This window comes from Bombina bombina, chromosome 2 (assembly GCF_027579735.1).
Source record: "Bombina bombina isolate aBomBom1 chromosome 2, aBomBom1.pri, whole genome shotgun sequence".
Classification (NCBI taxonomy): Eukaryota; Metazoa; Chordata; class Amphibia; order Anura; family Bombinatoridae; genus Bombina; species Bombina bombina.
Window position 1 is genome coordinate 1,138,382,486 of NC_069500.1, and position 20,286 is coordinate 1,138,402,771.

Below are 20,286 nucleotides of genomic sequence, written 5' to 3' on the forward strand. Positions count from 1 at the left end.
AATTTATCAATGGAATAATATTATTTCAGCATTTTTCTTAAAGATTTCTGATCACACTGTATTATTTTAAACGGTATATATTATATGCATTGTTATTGGGCATATAATGTACGGTAATAAACAAAATGTTCCGCTGTCATTTGGTTTAGTATTTTTGTAATGCACTGACAAATTGTTGCATGCACAGTGTGCTAGTTTGTGTTTTAGGGATATCCAGATGTTTATAACAATATGTGACCTATACTGTAGTGGCTGATGTATCTCTCAGGAACATCTGCTGCTAATCTACTTTCATTTTTTGTGTGCAGTGGAATAGTTGATCTCCTGCCAGTTATACTTTGTGTGTTAATCTTCTAACATTGGAAGTGTTTCCCCTAGATTGATTCATTTTGTATGCTTATTTATCCTCCTTCGGATACAAGACTCGATATAAAAAAATAAAATAAAAAAAAGCCACCCACTTTGCTAAACTGTAATACCTCTTAATTGTTTAGAAACCTAAATAATCCTTTTGTAAAGCGCTCACTACACCTCTGTTAATGCAAATGGGTTGACCGCTCACTTTTGTCTGCTAGTCTTTTCCTAAGGTTATATCATTTATTACAAGTGTATTTTATCTAAAGGCCATCTAACATTTGCCTACTAGTGAATTTCCAAAGGTTATACAAACAAAATGATTACAAATGTATTTTATCTAATGTACAAGCATGTTGTAAACTATATGCAAGGTGACTGGGAAGAACTTTTAATTTGACTCACACTAAATTGCATGAGAATGCTCTGCTTAGATTAACCATCTGTGGGTGTATTATAAACATGACAAGCTTTTACGCTTCTTTCCCTTGCTAACACCAATGTACGTTTATAAGAACAGTGTTAACTTAAGACCCTGCTTGTCTACAGATAAAGATGAATGCTCAAAAGATAATGGAGGTTGTCAACATGAATGCATCAATACCATTGGAAGTTATGTCTGCCAGTGTCGCAATGGATTTGTACTTCATGAGAACAAACATGATTGCAAAGAAGGTATGTGCTCAAAAACATAAGTGGGAAATCCCTGAGCTCCTAAGAATTTACATCTCCATTCCTCTCTCTCTTTCTATTTGTAAATTCTGCTCTAATATTTAAAAAGCATGGAAAATAAAATAATGCATAGTACATTCACCATATACTGTGTATTAAATAGCATTCTTTAAATTAATGTAATAAATACAAAGCTAAGTAGTATGTGTTGGTCATATACAATTGATTTCACAATCATTAAAGAGGCACAGAATTAAAGGGACACTGAACCCCATTTTTTTTTCTATCGTGATTCAGATAGAGCATGACATTTTAAGCAACTTTCTAATTCACTCCTATTATTACATTTTCTTCATTCTCTTGGTATCTTTATTTGAAATGCAAGAATATAAGTTTAGATGCCGGCCCATTTTTGGTGAAGAACCTGGGTTGTTCTTGCTTATTGGTGGATAAATTCATCCACCAATAAAAAAAGTGCTGTCCAGAGTACTAAACCAAAAAAATAGCTTGATGTCTTCTTTTTCAAATAAAGATAGCAAGAGAACCAAGAAAAATTGATAAAAGGAGTAAATTAGAAAGTTGCTTAAAATGTCATGCTCTATCTGAATCACGAAAGAAAAAAATTGGGTTCAGTGTCCCTTTAAACTTTCTTTATTCAGATGGGGTATGAATAAAAAAATAAAAAAACCTTTCCAGTTTACTTTCATTATCAGATGGTGTGCAGTCTTTTTATATACACAATTTCTGAGGCACCCGCTCCTTCAGAGCATGTGCAGGAGCTCACAATGTGTACATATATCGGTCTGTGAGTCACTGATGGTTTTGCATGATACAGGAGCAGGCAAATGGAAAGACAATGTGAAGTTTATTAGAAAATAAATCTGCTACTCATTTGAAATTCAGAATAAGTGCTATTGCATTGTCTTTTTATTATGCATTTGTTGATTATGCAAGTTTACTGTATTTAATGGTTCTTTAAATTTGCTGACAGATGAATGTTTTGTAGTTTTGGTTCGTTAAAGGGACATAAAGTCAAAATTAAACTTTCATTATTCAGATGAGCATGCAATTTTAAACAACTTTCCAATTTACCTTCATTAACACAATATATACAGTTTTTATATTTACACTTTTTGAGTCACCAGCTCCTACTGAGCATGTGCAGGATTTCACAGAACATACATAAATGCATTTGTGATTGGCTGATGGCTATCACATGATACAGGGGGAGTAGAAAAAGACATAACTTTAAAATTTGTCAGAAAAAAATTAAATGATTTAGCAACTTTAAATTAGAGGAAGGTGTTCACGTTTTTTAAATCAGTATAGTCCTTAAAGGGACATGAAACCCACATTTTTTCTTTCATGATTTAGAAAGAGAATGCAATTTTAAACATCTTTCTAATTTACTTCTATTATCTGATTTGTTTTATTCTCTTGATATTCTTTTGCTGAAAAGCATATCTAGATATGCTTAGTAGCTGCCGATTGGTTGCTGCACATAGAAGCCTTGAGGGATTGGCTCACCCATGTGCATTGCTTTTTCTTCAACTAAGGATATCTAAAAAATTAAGCAAAATAAATAATAGAAGTAAATTGTAATGTTGTTTAAATGTGTATTCTCTATCTGAATCATGAAAGAAAGATTTTGGGTTTAGTGGCCCTTTAATTGAAATAAATACAGGTGCCAGGATTAAACACATGTTGCAAAATCCTATTGTCTGTCTAATAATCTTAAACAAATATATCCACAGAGATTATATAGTGTCCATTTTAAATGTTACATCTATACCAGCTATGTGGTTTTCAGTGTGTCCGTGCTAAAGTTGCTTTAATGAAATTTGTCATATGTAAGTGTGAATGTGCTTTTCTCTTCTTTATGTGCCATTAAATACACTTAACCGTGCTTCTTACATTTACTTGATTTTCAACCAGCTGTGGAATGTATTTAGGGGAAAGAGATTGACAGTTCTAACACTGTTTTTTTTGAGGACATGCCTAGGATATTTGGTTTCTTTCCTATATCCAGTTTAGATGAATGGTATAGTTTAATAATGTCACACTTTTTGTTGTATTACTTTATTTTTGGTAATTTGATAACATAAGCTATAAAGTGCTTTAAAAGAAAAAAGTTAAATAAATTAAATCAAACAATTTTAAATCTCTCAATACCCATAATTGTAGGGTTACCAACATAATAATAGACACAAATAAAAAGAGTATTTTACATGAAAAGTGTGTAGAGTTAAACAGTTATGGGTAATGCATTTCTAGGCTTCCTCCTATACAAAAATGTTGCTCTTTTTTTCTTCTGCCACTTGTTGACACTTTTTGATAAGCTTCACTCTTTAATGGTCTTATTGAGAGTTATGTAGAATTTTCCCCTTGCAGAGTGTGAAAAATCAATCATGAGGAACATACATTTTTATGGCAGATAAGAATAAAAAAGCGAAATCTAATTCATACTCTCTCAAAACCTCACACAAATTTACTGTAATATGTGGTGTTTCATTTTTTAATATGTCTGTAAAATGTTTAGTGTTGTAGTTTCAAATGCATTAAAGGGATCTTTATACTCAGTTGGCACAGCTCTTACTTACTACACATAAGCACCCTTTAATAATTGCAAATCCAATACAGTAAAACAAATATCTAGGGGTTTGGAGAAAATAATCATCAAATGAATATTTTAGTTTATAATGGAAGAATAAAGAACAAACATTCAATAGATAACATAAAGCACATACATATGCCACAGACAAATGAAGCCCTGTGTGTTCCTATATATCTTTTAAACTAAAGTTTTACACATTTTCTTCAATTGCCACTTATTCTGAAAGTCAATATTATATGTTTGTTGTCTTTCCGGATATAGCTGAATGTGAGCACAGGATTCATAGTCCAAATGGATTAATTGCAAGTCCCAACTGGCCAGACAAGTATCCAAGTCGGAAGGAATGCACGTGGGAAATAAGCGCCACCCCTGGCCACAGAGTTAAGCTAGTAAGTACTTGTTAAAAAGAAATTGTGGCACTCAAAGTTCATTGTTTAAAACAAAGTTCTCCATTAATAAACATTCATCAAAACCAGACGGAAATGGTTCTAACAATCATGGAGCAATTAAATCATTTAGAATAGTTACTAATTGCATCATAAATATATCTATTTTTGTAAATAATGATACATATCTGTGACAGGAATGTGTCATGCTGTATTTTTATTTTATTTAAGATTGCTGCCTAAAACATATAGCTAGCGTACTAGAGTTGTAGTAGAAGCAGGATGGTAATGATATCTACTTCCACACTTGGTATTTGTGAAAGAAAGGCAGTGGGCAACGTCCTCATGCACTGGAACTGCTGCTAAACTGGGGCAAATTGAAGTCAAAATACAGTTTAAAGGGACGCTACTAGAAAACTTCTGACAACCATAAGAAAAAGCTTTCTTTTTTTTTTTGCATGAAAGTAAAAACTGTTTAAATGGCCTTTTGTAAAAAAAAAAGTTGCATGCTCTCATTTGTTAGAGCATGTTATTTCTTTCTAATGACACGATGAGTCCACAGATCAAAATTTATGCTTACCTGATAAATTTCTTTTTCTTGACATGATGAGTCCATGGATCATCATCAATTGCTGTTGAGAATATCACTCCTGCCCAACAGGAGGCGGCAAAGAGCACCACAGCAAAGCTGTTACATATCACCTCCCTTCTATCCCACCCCAGTCATTCTCTTTGCCTATGTTAAGAGCAAGGAGGTGGTAAATTAGGTGTTAGAAAGACTATTCAATCAAGAGTTTATTATTTTTAAAAGTAGTACAAGATTGTGCTGCTTTGTTCTAGGGTGTAGCCGTAGTCCATATCAGTCTCTTCAGTAGAGCAGTGGTGGCTTTAGAGCAATGGGAACTTGTGGGAAATAATTCTCATTGCGCCTCCCATATACTGATGCTGTCCTTTCCCTGAAAACCTGAGGGATATTACTCAGGACTTTCGTTTATTTGCAGGTCCATGTGAGGGAGAGGCCCTCTCAAACCTGGGATCTGCCTTGCTGTCATGCAGAAGATGAGGTAAGTGCTGACTTTATTTCTGGGAGTAGAAAGTAAACTCAGAAAAAGGTTGGACACTTTATTTTTCATACAGACCTCATTGAAAATAGGCTCTTTGTAAAAGAGGTATAGATTCTCCTAGAGTCTTAGGGGACACTATGGGCAGCTTGGACGCAGGCAATGGGGCTGAATGTTATATGTGATTCTCGTATCCCGGCGGTTTCATAACTAATATAGCCAACCGGGAGATTACTTATTTGCATGACCACGATGAGCTGTACTTCAGAAAGCGAGCTCAGTGTGAGGTGGTTTCACTGATAACTTATAGCACACGGACTAAGCAGCTGCCTAGAAAGCTGAAGCTGATCAGTCTGTTATTTATTCTCCCGGTGGTTTAACTTAGTAAAAATAATAATGGCGACCCGGAGATGGCTATTGAAAAGCCCGCGATGGGCGGAGCTATGTGTGGCGACAATTTAGTTGCGCACCACTTTTCTAGCACTTCCAGTTATCAGAAGGAACAGAGGATTTTAAATCAGAGTGTTTGCACATAGGACCGGACATCGCTACAGCTGAATTCGGAATTTTTACTGAGATTTTAACCGGTGTCAGAAGGTCTGGCAGGCACCTCAGCAAGGTTAAGCTGAGGTGTAGAGGGGTTATGCAGTATTTGTGTACCTATTCAGCCATTTCTGCACACATAAATAAGAGATAAGTTAAGAGACAGTAACGTTTTTTTTTTCTGTGTTCAATTTTATTAAAAAAATTAAGACTTTTATTTGATTAATCATCCATATGAGAGTCAGATTGATCCAAGAGGCCCTACAGAGTGTCACTTTGATTTTGGAACCACCAATCCCTTTTTCTGTTCCTTATGTTGTGAGAGAACTTTACTATAGGGATAAAAAACATTTTTTTTTTCTTCTGAGCCAACTCCTGCTAAGGTGGGTGCTGTTCAAGAGTCTATTAACAATGCTCAATGCCGCAAATTTCTCCTCAAGTGTCCAACAATTTTATAGCTCCCTGCGCTTCCTCTCAAACTCCACCTGCAGTTACTTTCCAAGACATCGCTTCTCTAATGTAATTGGCGATATCTGATGCATTGTCTGCTTTTCCCATGCTGCAGGGAAAGCGCTTGAGGAAATGTATTTAATCAGTGAATAACGTTGCTGATACAGTAGTAGCTATTCCGAATGTTTCTTCCCTGATGCCTGAAGAGGAATATACTTCGGTAGTATATAAGGGGGAAATCTCAGACTCTGTCTGTGTAATACCTTTATCTGATACTGAAGTTATTTCTTTCAGTTTAAGCTTGAACACCTCCGTTTGCTACTTAAGGAGGTTTTAGCTACCCTACCGGCGTAGTCAATCCTAAAAAGTACAGTAAAACTAAACAAGTATTTTGACGTGCCCTCCATGGTGGAAGTATTTTCTGTACCAGAAAGAGCTACAGAGATTTTGTCTAAGGAATGAAGAGACCGGGTATCCCTTTTTCTCCATCTCCTAATTTTAATGGATGTTTCCTATAGCAGACTCTATTAAGGAGTCTTGGCTGACGGTTCCCTAAGGGGAAGGGGCAATTTCCAAGCTAGTCAGAGGACTACTATTCCCATAGAGGATAGTTGTTTCTTTAAAGATCCTATGGGTAAGAAGTTAGAGGGATCGCTCAAAAGAATATATGTACACCAGGGTTTACAATGGCTACCTGCAGTGTTAACGTCACTAGTGCAGCAGCATACTGGTTTGATGTGTTGTCAATTTCTATTGGACAGACACTCCCCTCGAAAAAATCCAGGACTGGATAAGGGCCTTGATGTTAACCAACTTCTTTATTACAGATGCTTCCCTTCAGGTTATTAAGCTGGGAGCTAAGATTTCAAGCTTCCTATATTGGCCTGCAGAGCGTTATGGTTAAAATCCTGGTCTGCGGATGTCTCATCTAAGTCTAAACTTTTGGCGATTCCTTACAAGGGAAAGACCTTGTTTGGACCTGGTTTGATGGAGATAACTCTGATATTACGGGAAGTAAGGGATATTCCCTCCCTCAGGATAAGAGAAATAAAAAGGACGTCAGAGTAATTTTAGTTCCTTTCGAATTTTCAAGAAAATCCTTCAACTCCCTCTTCCAATCATTAGCAGTCCAAGCCTTCTTGGAGACCCAATCAGTCTTGGAATAGGGGAAAGCAATCCAAAATGCCTGCTGTTGAATCAAAGACCACATGAAGAGCCTGCCTCCGATCCAGGACCGGATCTTGTGAGGTGGGGGGGCAGGATCTCCTTCTTTGTTCAAGCTTGGTATTGAGATACAAACTGGAGTTTAAGATTTTTCCTCCCGGGGGCAGATTCTGCCTTCAAGATTTTCTGCAGACCAGACAAAAAGAGAGGCGTTCTTACACTTGTATGGAACTTCTCCGACATGGGAATGATAGTTTCTGTTCCAAAGCAGGAACGAGGTTTGGGATTCTATTCCATTCTGTTTGTGGTTCCCAAGAAGGAGGGAACCGTCAGACCAATTTTATTCATGAGTCTAATCAAGATGGAAACTATTCATTCCATTCTTCCTTGGGTCCAAGAGAGTCAGTTAATATGACCACGGTGGATTTAAAGGACGCTTACTTGCAGGTCCCCATCCACATGTATTTTCTAAGGTTTGCCTTTCTAGACAAACCCTTCCAGCTCGGGGTTCTCACGTTCAGCCTTGCCACAGCTCCCAGAATTTTCTCAACTCTCGGATGGAAGGTGAATTTGGAAAAGAGTTCCTCAGTTCTAACTACAAGGGTAGTTTTTCTTGGGATCCATAATAGACTCCTTATCAATAAAGTTTTCTGACAGAAGTCAGGAAATCAAGGAATGTTTCATTCTTGCCTAGCACTTCAGTCCTCTCCTCGGTCTCAGTGTATGGAGATAATTGGGCTAATGGTAGCAGCAATGGACATCATCCTGTTCACCTGTTTCCACCTCAGACTTCTGCAGTTAATCATGCTCAGGCAGTGGAACAGAGATTTTGCGGATCTGTCTTCGTGATTACAGCTGGAGCAGGAGACAAGGGATCTCTACTTTGATTGTTGTCTTAGGATCATCTCTCCCAGGGAACCTGCTTTTGCAGATCTTCTTGGGTGATTGTGACAACAGATGCCAGCCTTCTGGGATGGGGAACAGTTTGGGGCTCTCTAAAGCCTCAGGGAACATGAACTCGGTCAGAGTCTGTTCTACCCATAAACATTCTGGATTTGAAAGCAATCTTCAATGCTCTCTTGGCCTGGCCTCAGTTAGCTTCAGCCTGGTTCATCAGGTTCCAGTCGGATAATATAACTTCAGTGTCTTACTCCACCCGTCCGGGAGGAACTCTGAGTTCCTTGGCCATGACAGAGGTAGCCAAGATCATTTAGTGGGCGGAAACCCACAATTGCTGTCTGTTGACGATCCACATTCCAGGAGTGGACTTCTGGGAGGCGGACTTCCTAAGTAGGCAGACCTTCACCCCAGGGAGTGGGAACTCCATCTGGAAGTGTTTTCCAACCTGATTCTCAAATGGGCTCAGTCGGAATTGGATCTCATGACTTCTTGGCAGAATGCCAAGCTTCCGTGGTGGACATGTCATCTCTTCCACCTTGGAGACTTTCTTTGAGGAAGGACCTTCTTATTCAAGGACCCTTCTTTCATCCAAATCTAGTTTCTCAGAAGCTGACTGCTTTAAGATTGAACGCTTAATTTTATCCAAGCGTGGATTTTCGGAATCGTCACTGAGACCGAGATTCAGGCTCGTAAACCTGGGACTAGGAAGATTTACCATAAGATATGGTGTAAATATCTATACTGGTGTGAATCCAAGGGCTACTCTTTGAGTAGAGTTCAGATTCCTTGAATTCTGTCCTTTCTCCAAGAAGACCCTCCAAGACCCTAAAGGGTCAAATATCTGCCTTGTCTATTTTGTTACATACACGTCTGACGGACTCCCAGACGTACAATCGTTTTGTCAGACCTTAGTCAGGCTCAGGCCTGTATTCAAACCAGTTACTCCTTCTTGGAGTCTTAATTAGTTCTTAAAGTTCTTCAAGGGGCTCCGTTTGAGCCGATGCATTCCTTAGATATTAAGTTGTTATTTGGGAAAGTTTTGTTTCTTGTCACTATTTCATCTGTTCGTAGATTTTCAGAGCTCTCTGTATTGCATTATGAGTATCCTTTTTACGTACTAAATTATGGTTTCTCCCTAAAGTAGTTTCAGACCGGAACATTAATCAGGAGATTGTTGTTCCTTCCTTGTGTCCTAATCCTCCTTCTCAGGAGGAACGGCTTCTACACAATGTAGATGTGGTTCGTGCACTAAAATTCTATTAACAGGCGACTAAGAATTTTCTTCAGTCTTCTGTTTTAACATATGGGACAGAAAGCTATGGCTACTTCTCATTCTTTGTGGCTGAAGAGTATCATTTGCTTTGCCTATGAAACTGCTGGACAGCAGCATCCCTAGGGAGTAACGGCTCTTTCTTCGAGGGTTGTTTCCTCTTCCTTTCTTTCTTGACACGATGAGTCCTCGGCCCGCTCTGTTCTTTAGACAGGTTGTTAGTATTTTATAAACTTCAGACACCTCTGCACCTTGTTGCTTCCTTTCTCTCCTTTACTTCGGTCGAATGACTGGGGTGGGATAGAAGGGAGGTGATTTTTAACAGCTTTGCTGCCTCCTGCTGGACAGGAGTGATATTCCTAACAGCAATTAATGATGATCCATGGACTTATCGTGTCAAGAAATAAATTTATCAGGTAAGCATACATTTTGTTTTTATCACTGTCAACCCTGCATATCTATGGGGTGTTAAACACATAGATTTGCTGGGTCGATTAGTGGTAAAATTACATACAGTACTTATGGATGACAGAATTTTTCTACTAGTGTCTCTTTACACTAATTTGCCATATATGCTTATTTTTGTCTACTTCAAAGTACCATAACATTTCCCTCTTTATTATAAACTAAAGCAGGAACACAGAAAGATTACATATTTTCTCAAAATGTGTGTACAGCATACTAGATTTATTTAACTTATTTACAAAAATTAATATAAGCAATGTTCATATGATTCATGAGAAATCTATTACTTGGCTTTTAGTTTCATAACACTGTGTATTTTTACCTCTAATCCTTGTAACATTAGGTTGTCAGTCTGAAGTTTACTAGCTTGAACATAAAAGGAGTCTATTACATGTGTTAGTTATGCACACATTTAGTATAAACATAAGTGATCTAATGCATTTACACTGTCTTGCCATGAATGGAATGTTATTGTTATTTTATTTTTATATTATTAGACTTTCAATGAATTTGAGATTGAGCAACATCAAGAATGTGCTTATGATCATCTAGAGATATTTGATGGAGAAACAGAGAAGTCTTCGATTTTAGGACGACTGTGTGGTAATAAGATACCAGAGCCCCTGGTTACCACTGGAAATAAAATGTTCCTGCATTTTGTATCAGATGCATCAGTACAAAGGAAAGGCTTCCAAGCCACACATTCTACAGGTCAGTAAGCCGTGAAGTTGATCACTCATTCATGCCTGTTACCAATGTTTCTGCAATAAAATAAAATCCAAAAGACAATGGGTGAAAAATGATACCACCGGTGCTTAAGAAAGTCCTAAGAATGTTTTCCTTTCCTGATTATTTTGTTTAGATTAGAGTTCTTTGTTTTTCCAGCAGATGTTGAAATTCACAGGACTATTGTTTAGAGACATTTAAGCAATTAACACTCCAACATATTGGCACATTTTGTCTTTAGTTGTGTTACTTACTTCTTACTAAATGTTAATGCAGAAAAAATAGCTTGCAAACAAAGCACTTAACATTAAGTGGGAGGGTTAGTTAAATAGTTAGGGACCCAATTATCTTAGTGTGATACAGTATTTGGGTTAACCCTTACACAATTTTAAATGGATTAAAAATATTTTATCTGATTGTTGAAAATGAGCCATTGATTTCGACTGTAGAATAAACAACCTGAAATTAAAATATAGGGTACATTATCTTTTTACCAAAATATGCATTGTTTTGAAATTGAAGGACTAAATCTTTGAAAAGCCTCTTGAGAATATTTTATCTTATCTACTTTTCTGTAGCCAATTATCAACATTTATAAAGGATTTCCTGCATGGATCAAGCAATTGTTGTGTAAATTATTGCACAGGCAGTATTCTAATGTCTGCAGAATGCATTTCACCCTGTTTAATTATGGTATTGCAATTTTAAAAGTTTGCAGGCAAATTAAATAATTCACGTTTCTTATAATATACATAATTAAAGGGATACTGAACCCAATTTCTTTTCTTTAATGATTCAGAAAGAGCATGCAATTTTAAGCAACTTTCTCATTTACTCCTATTATCATATTTTCTTTGCTCTCTTGCTATCTTTATTTCAAACACAGGAATGTAAAGCTTATGAGCCAGCCCATTTTTGGCTCAGAACCTGGGTTATGCTTGCTTATTGGTAGCTAAATGTAGCCACCAATAAGCAAGCGCTGTCCAACGTTCTGAACCTAAAATGGGCCAGTTCCTAAACTTTCAATTTCTGCTTTTTTAAATAAAGATAGCAAGAGAACAAATATAAATTGATAATAGGAAAATTAAAATGAAAAAGTTGCTTAAAATTGCATTCCCTATCTTAATGATGAAAGGAAAAAAATTGGGTTTAGTATCCCTTTAAACTTATTATGGATATTTACATTTGAGATTAATGTCCCTGTAATATTATGGACGCTCTTTAAATTTGAGGTTAATGTCCCTATAATATTATGGGCGCTCCTTACATTTGAGGTTAATGTCCCTATAATATTATGGGCGCTCCTTACATTTGAGGTTAATGTCCCTATAATATTATGGGCGCTCTTTACATTTGAGGTTAATGTCCTTATAATATTATGGGCGCTCTTTACATTTGAGATTAATGTCCCTATAATATTATGGTAGCTCTTTACATTTGAGGTTAATGTCCCTATAATATTATGGGCTCTCCTTACATTTGAGGTTAATGTCCCTATAATATTATGGGCGCTCCTTACATTTGAGGTTAATGTCCCTATAATATTATGGGCGCTCTTTACATTTGAGGTTAATGTCCCTATAATATTATGGGCTCTCCTTACATTTGAGGTTAATGTCCCTATAATATTATGGGCGCTCCTTACATTTGAGGTTAATGTCCCTATAATATTATGGGCGCTCTTTACATTTGAGGTTAATGTCCCTATAATATTATGGGCGCTCCTTACATTTGAGGTTAATGTCCTTATAATATTATGGGCGCTCTTTACATTTGAGGTTAATGTCCTTATAATATTATGGGCGCTCTTTACATTTGAGATTAATGTCCCTATAATATTATGGTAGCTCTTTACATTTGAGGTTAATGTCCCTATAATATTATGGGCGCTCTTTACATTTGAGGTTAATGTCCCTATAATATTATGGGCGCTCCTTACATTTGAGGTTAATGTCCTTATAATATTATGGGCGCTCTTTACATTTGAGGTTAATGTCCTTATAATATTATGGGCGCTCTTTACATTTGAGATTAATGTCCCTATAATATTATGGTAGCTCTTTACATTTGAGGTTAATGTCCCTATAATATTATGGGCGCTCCTTACATTTGAGGTTAATGTCCCTATAATATTATGGGCGCTCCTTACATTTGAGGTTAATGTCCCTATAATATTATGGGCGCTCCTTACATTTGAGGTTAATGTCCTTATAATATTATGGGCGCTCTTTACATTTGAGATTAATGTCCCTATAATATTATGGGCGCTCTTTACATTTGAGGTTAATGTCCCTATAATATTATGGGCGCTCCTTACATTTGAGGTTAATGTCCCTATAATATTATGGGCGCTCTTTACATTTGAGGTTAATGTCCCTATAATATTATGGGCGCTCTTTACATTTGAGTGTACAGTAATTCACCTTAAGCTTCTGATTTTCTAAATTGGGAATATATCCTACAGAGCTGGGTAAGAAGCCACAGAAGCTCTAAATATTCAGACATCTATTTTACTGTGTTACTGTACATACGTGCATCCTTTCATTCCCCAATAAGAATGTGCAAAACTTGTTCCAAACCCACAAACCTATCTCTGCTTTGTTGCACAATGAATTCCCTGCAGAGAACAGCTTCTGCATGTTGTAATTAAAAACCTGCAAGTTAAAACAGAGTGAGATGGAGATTAACACATTTGTTATGCTCACTGTGACCCTGAGGTTTCACTTGAATCATTCAGTCCTGGGGTCAAAACCTGAAAGATCTCAGGTATGCATATATAGGTCTAGCTGAAAGGTAAGGTTCTTACTAAGGATGAATCATGGGAATGCCTTATACTTTAAAGGCACAGTCTATTCCAGAATTGTCATTGTTTAAAAAGATAGATAATCCCTTTTATATTAATATATTTTTTTTTACCTCTATGATTACCTTGTATCTAAGCCTCTACAGACTGCCCCCTTATCTCAGTTCTTTTGACAGACTTGCATTATAGCCAATCGGTGCTGACTCCTAGGTAACTCCACAGGAGTGAGCACAATGTTATCTATATGGCACACATGAACTAGCGCTGTCTAGCTGTAAAAAAAACTGTAAAAAATGTCTTGAGATAAGAGGCAGCATTCAAGGGCTTAGACATTAGCATATGAGCCTACTTAAGTATAGTTTTTAGCAAAGAATATCAGGAGAAGAAAGCAAATTTGATTATAAAAGTAAATTGGAAAGTTGTTTAAAATTGCAAGCCCTATCTGAATGATGGAAGTTTAATAAAGACATTTTTGCCTTGAAATACAAACTAAATATCATTCCAATCGGCACTGTGTCCTATACACAATAAAGGACCGTAAACAGTAACGTTTTCTATCAAGTATTAAAATTAGCATAATTAATATGTTAAAAAACATTCCTCGCCCCAGAAACACAGATTACAAAACAATTAAACACCTTGTATTTGCAAGACATTTTGGTGTCTTGTTTTAGAATAATTTACCAGTCAAAACTAAACATTTCTTATACAAATTAACATCTTGTCTGCTACAAGTGTTTTTCAATAGCCAAACTCCACCCTTATTTGGAGGAGCCCGGCCATGATCCTTATAATAGTATTAAGTGTTTTGTTTTGCTGTTGCTATCTGATAAAGCTAATTAGGGATATAAATGTAGCAGGGTTATCCTTGACAAATCTGGAATGTGCATTTCCAGCTCTGAGAGATAAAAAGGACACAGTTTTCAGTGTTATACATGGTTATATATAACTGCACATTTTATATATAAATATCAGTGTTACTGTGCCTTTAAGTTAATGCAGTTTATTTTGATGTTAAAGGGACAGTAAAGTCATAATTAAACTTTCATGATTCAGACAGAGCATGCGTTTAAAGCTAACAGGAAGTGAATGTCTGTGTAAAACTGGACCCTAAAAGGTGCATAAATGTTAAAATTAAACTTTAATGACTCAGATAGAGCATGCAGTTTTAGACTTTTCAATGTACTGATAGTTTGAAATGTACTTTGTTCTTTTGATATCCTTTGTTTAAAAGCACACCAAGGTAGTCTCTGGAGCAGCAATGCACTAATGGGAGCTAGCTGCTGTTTGCTGGCTACATGCATTGTTTTTTGTTATTGGTTTACCAGATGTGTTCAGCTAACTCCCTGCAGTGCATACCCTCAGCTTTTTTTTAGTTGCCAGTAACACACATCACAAGCATAACAAGAAAACTTTTTTTCTCTCTCAGTACAGAACGTCTGATTTACAAGCATTCTGTAAACTATTTTAAAATGCACTATATTAGATTGTAGAAAACGGTTAAAACATGTAAAATAAATAAAGTAAAAATAAATGTCAGTCTTGCATAGGAAAGAGCACAAATTAATCATGATAACATGATAGGGTGAAGTATTTTAAACTATTTAAACTTAGCAGGAAGTACATGTGTGTGCACAAATAATACTAAAATATTCACTGTTCATTGGCTGCTGGGGATAACTCCCCACAACTCTTATTGTTGGATAGGAGCAAGCCTGTACATAGGGCTACTAAGTACAAGAACAATTTAAATACTGTAATACAAGTGCAATACCCTCCTTTAGACTCAACAAATACAATTTTCCCATCCTTTTAGTTAGAATTGACAAAGTGGGTAAATTGGTTTTGTTTTACTGTGATTTCAGTAATTATAATTGAAACAAGGTATTACAAAACAATAGCAGTATAAGAGCAGCACCTAGTGGTAAAATGTAGCATAACACTTAAATATTTTATTAACTGTATTGATACTAGATGGATTGCTTGGCAAGCACAACAGCATCCTGTAAATTAAAAACTAATAGTAAAAATAGAGAGTGAGAGATAAGTAAGATGGTAGAATAGGAAATTAAATTGATATTTAACCAAAATATGAGCCACTTTGTCACTGAAAGTAATGGTCCTAAAGAAGTTCTCAAGATGTATTATTTTTAAAACCAAGTCACAAATCAATGGTTATCTTTCAGTGCAAGTAAGTGTAACATGGAAAGTAATAACTTGAAATAAACATAAAACCAATATAAAGTCTTAACATACTCAATAATTAGCACAAAACTAGACAAACACCAGTAGCCAGAAAACCACACATTGAATTTTACTTTTGATACCTAACTTTTGGATTCTTTTATAAAAGTTTGGATACAAACACGCTGACTTGACTTTTAAAACACGTGTACACTCATTTTCTTGAACTCAACAGTTTGCCGAAAATTCCTAAGCTGAGGATCACTTTTATATATAACCTGTTATTAACTAAGTTACTTGATGCTCTGGATATACTAACTTTCATGCTCATATATATATATGTTTTACAGAGTGTGGAGGCAGACTGAAGCCAGAAACAAAACCCAGAGACCTTTTCTCCCATGCTCAGTTTGGTGACAACAACTACCCTGTGCAAGCTGATTGTGAGTGGCTGTTAGTGACCGAAAGAGGTTTACGTATTGAACTGAGTTTTCAAACTTTTGAGGTGGAAGAAGAGGCGGACTGTGGTTATGACTATATTGAGTTATTTGATGGCCATGATACATCAGCAACGAGACTTGGGCGTTACTGTGGATCTGGGGTAAGAAATAATGCTTAAATATTAAAAAATTAAGCTGAAAATTCTGCATGTTATATTCAATACTGAGGTGATAATACTTTATGGTAAACAGTAAATGCAAATATTTCACATTTCTTATCATATATGGTTTTTGTCTAATCTATTCTAAGTTTTGTACCATTTTCCAAGAATGGTGGTTTACAATATCAAGATATTATATTTTAAAAAAATGTTTAGTTTGTAATTTAATGTAGGCCCCATTTAAATTAGATTTTATGGCCATAACCCTTGAATTGATGAAATAACAGGAAGTGAAGATTTTTTGTTTACTTTTATAAATAACATCCAGTTCCTTTATTAAAGGGATATTCCAGCCAAAATTGGAAACCACATGGGTGTTTTTCGGCATTGAACAGAAGCAATTTTGTAAAATACATGAATTAGCAAAAATGCTTCTAATAAAAGCTATAGCTGTTTCAAAAGTGTATTTAAGTATGCACCGTGCACCAGCATTTTAAACACAGCACTTACTCAGAGAGCCTAAGATGCTTGTGCCATCTGGTAATGACTCAATTTGTTAATTGCTGACATGATACAAGCCTCACTGCCGCTCTGAGCAGCTGAATTATTTAAAATGTGGGGGCAGTGACAATATCTAGCTATGCTTCACATGGACGTGCAGAGAAAAATGTTAACACTAAAACAGTGATAACTTTTACTAGAAGCATTTTTGCTAATACATGTATATTGCAAATATGTTTCTATTCAAAGGTGTAATTCATCTATGTGCATTTAAATTTTGACTGGAATGTCCCTTTAACAAATCCTTGTAATTTTTTTCATATATGAATAGAACCATAATATAACGGATTTACTATTTTATTTTTAACAGCCACCAGAAGAAATTATATCAACAGGAGATACAGTATTAATTCATTTTCATACGGATGACACAATCAGCAAGAAAGGATTTCATATACGATATAGAAGTGTGAAGTACCAAGATGTGCAGCACACCAAATAACATAAGAAACCTCTGACAAAAAACAAACAAACCTGTGTGAGAGATTGACAGAAAGGAAGTATTTTTTTTACTAACGTTATTAGTACAAATGTTTTATATCATAAATATAAATGGAAATGACGTAAATAATCAGGAAGAGCACTGATTGAAAAGGAAGATTCTACAATCACAGACGCAGGTTGACTGTTTAAGAGCACTGCATGCTTCTAGGGAGACTGCTTTTCATACTCAGCTTGACATTTGTCAAGGTTGCCTGCGGAATCCATCAGTATCACTCGCGTTACCCTGAGGACATTACCTCCTGGCTATTATTTGTAACAATAAAAAAAATAAAAAAAAACAATAATAATAATAAAGAAAAAAGAAATTTCTAAAGGTCACATACTCATATCTTCTTAAACTCTTGCAGACTTGGCTTTTGTGCTTTGTTGTTGGCATATGATGCAAATAAAATGGGATACAGACTTCAGAAACCAGTATTATGTTCAGGGGATATTCTGAGCCTTTATGGGACGTCTCATAAAATTCAATTGAACAATGATGCAACTGGAACCTTAAAGCGTCTTTGTTTTGATGCAGATGTCTGTTCTGTATCCTTAAACAGCTCTGTTGTTCCTTTCACCATCATCTATAAGAATGTAAAAACTTTTTTTTATTACATTCATTCATTTAACAGACACCGGTGAGAAATGGATGTTTTCAAATTTACAAGGTTTAATATGCCATAAGTTGTTATGCACTGTTACTTTGCACCAAACATAATCAGGGACCTGTTAATGTTTTGCAAATTTGCTATGTAACTCAGATCCTCATTCTGGAAAGCAAAGAAATGCTCAAGGAAAAATTGAATCCAACTATACTAAAAAGAGATCACAAATTTTCATCTTTCAGTATCAATACATGTAATGGCTGCTACATTTCTTTGTAGATGTGTGTACTTTTCACTTAATGGCGATACACTGTAGTTTTCCCAAGCAAATGCAGAAATTCCCAGTAGAGGGACATTATATAATGCCTGTTTTCATGTAAAATATTTTGAACTGTTAAGCTTATTCAAAACTTGTTATTGGAAGAAATCTCCAATGGTGCTATTCATCAAACTTAAAAAAGAAATATCATTGAGCCAATAATTTGCAAAATATGAATGTCTCAGTTTGCCTGGCTGCATTTGAAGACTATAGACTATCAACTATATGAAGAGATCATTGTAATTGCAGCTCTACGTTCTGTGGAACAACTATTGCCTTAGAATTATTGCACATGATCAAACAGATCTTCTTGTAGATACAGCTGTAATTTGATAAATCATTTGACAACTTTAACATTGTAATGTATTTACAAAAGACCTTTAAGGAAATCATAAACTTAGCTATAGCATCTATTGTACATATACTGACTTGCTTTCTATGTATGAGTATTGTATCTTATTTTTGAATAGTTCTATTATGTGCTTTAGGCCTTTTAAGGCTTTAGTCATGCTGTATATGCAAATGTCAGTTTGATTGAATGTACATGCTTCAGAAGTGTAAAATATCTTGTATGGTTGACCAGTTAACTTGTTCCTTTACGTGCCAAAATCCTTATAATCTTTTTTGTCAAGTACAACTTTTATTTGAAAGTTGTTAAATGCAGAGAGAGGGGATATTTAAAGTTACGGGAATTAAATTGAGATTATGTTTTATTAGCTAGAAGTATTGTTTTGATATTTTTTTGATGTAGGTTGCTAACTACCTTGGCATCGGACATCTTTTATCTCATCAGAAACATTCACTGGCACTAATTTTTTTTATTTTTTATTATTAAATCTTTTTCTCTTGATAGATTTGTTATTTAAGAAACTTGTACCTATCGTTTATTTGTATTATTTGTTCCTTGTTCTGTTCCAAAACTTTGTCACATTAAATGTCCATAAAATTATATATTTTGTGTTTTTTTAGTTTTGTGAAAATATGTTTCATTAGTTCTTGCAAGTATCATGTCAAATTTAAACCCTGATGTTTAATTGCTTAGTGATAAAAGTAAAATCATATCTAGATGCTTCTCCCAGTTTCCTAATACACTTCATGATGTTTGTCATTTATTTCTGTTTCATGGTCATTTTGATGGCTAAAACAAAGATTGTTTTGACAGTATACATTATTATGTATATATCATTATTACTCACACAAACCCTATACAACTTAAACATCCAGTTTTGGATAAATAGATTGCAGCTAATAATGATTCACCAATAAATTAAGATCCTTACACAAATGAACTTGCAGGCCCAGTGTGCATGCCTATCTTCCGCCAGGCCTAATAAGTAAGGTGTAGCAACAAAAAGGTAATTACAACCAACCAATAAAATGCCAGTAAACCAGACATAACAAAAGCACCAGTAGAGCAAGGACTATCTGCCACAGTCAGGCATTTTAATAACCTAAAGTGGTTTTGTAGGTCTTAGCACAGGCCTTGCCTTCCTGACATTCCTTATTCAGAAGCACTTAGCCTGCATCCAAGAACAAAGTGTCTTCAATGATCGTGCAAGTTTTATCCTCACCTGATCTAGTGCCAAAGAATCATGGGCATAAGCATACTTTAGCCATGGCTGTAATCTTGATGAAACAACAAGGTCAAGAATAACAAATACATACATCTCACCTTATTCTATTCATTAAAACTAAAAGAGGAAGTTATAACAGATGGTTACCCCTCTACCAAAGAATCACGAACACTATCCAACTATGGTAAATTATTCATCCTTGGCTAGAAGTTGGAATAACCTTACATATGCCATGCATATCTACCTAATGCCAATAAGTTGATGGGAAAACCCTGAGGTAGACCATAATTCTGATGCTCAGCAAACACCCTCCTAATAAAAGTTAAAGGGACAGTATACACTCATTTTCATATAACTGCATGTAATAGACACCACTCTAAAGAATAAGATGCACAGATACTGATATAAAAATCCAGTATAAAACTGTTTAAAAACGTACTTAGAAGCTGTCAGTTTGGCTCTGTTGAAAAGGTAGCTGGAAAGCCCACTGCAAGTGGCAAATAAGACACTCCCCCCTCCCCCTTCTTTTGTATATGAAAAGACCCTTT

The 20,286-nt window shown here is 35.5% G+C and overlaps 1 protein-coding gene across 1 annotated transcript in view; it reads left to right on the forward strand.

Moving 5' to 3' along the window:
* Nucleotides 1-19,113, forward strand: part of TLL1 (tolloid like 1) — a 232,198-nt gene extending 213,085 nt beyond the window's left edge. The window contains exons 19-23 of the mRNA XM_053703804.1: nucleotides 904-1,029; nucleotides 3,902-4,029; nucleotides 10,377-10,590; nucleotides 15,943-16,193; nucleotides 17,065-19,113. Coding sequence (XP_053559779.1) covers nucleotides 904-1,029; nucleotides 3,902-4,029; nucleotides 10,377-10,590; nucleotides 15,943-16,193; nucleotides 17,065-17,196 — 851 coding nt within the window. The 3' untranslated portion in view covers nucleotides 17,197-19,113. The remainder of the gene's footprint in view (nucleotides 1-903; nucleotides 1,030-3,901; nucleotides 4,030-10,376; nucleotides 10,591-15,942; nucleotides 16,194-17,064) is intronic.
* The last annotated feature ends 1,173 nt before the right edge of the window (nucleotides 19,114-20,286 follow it).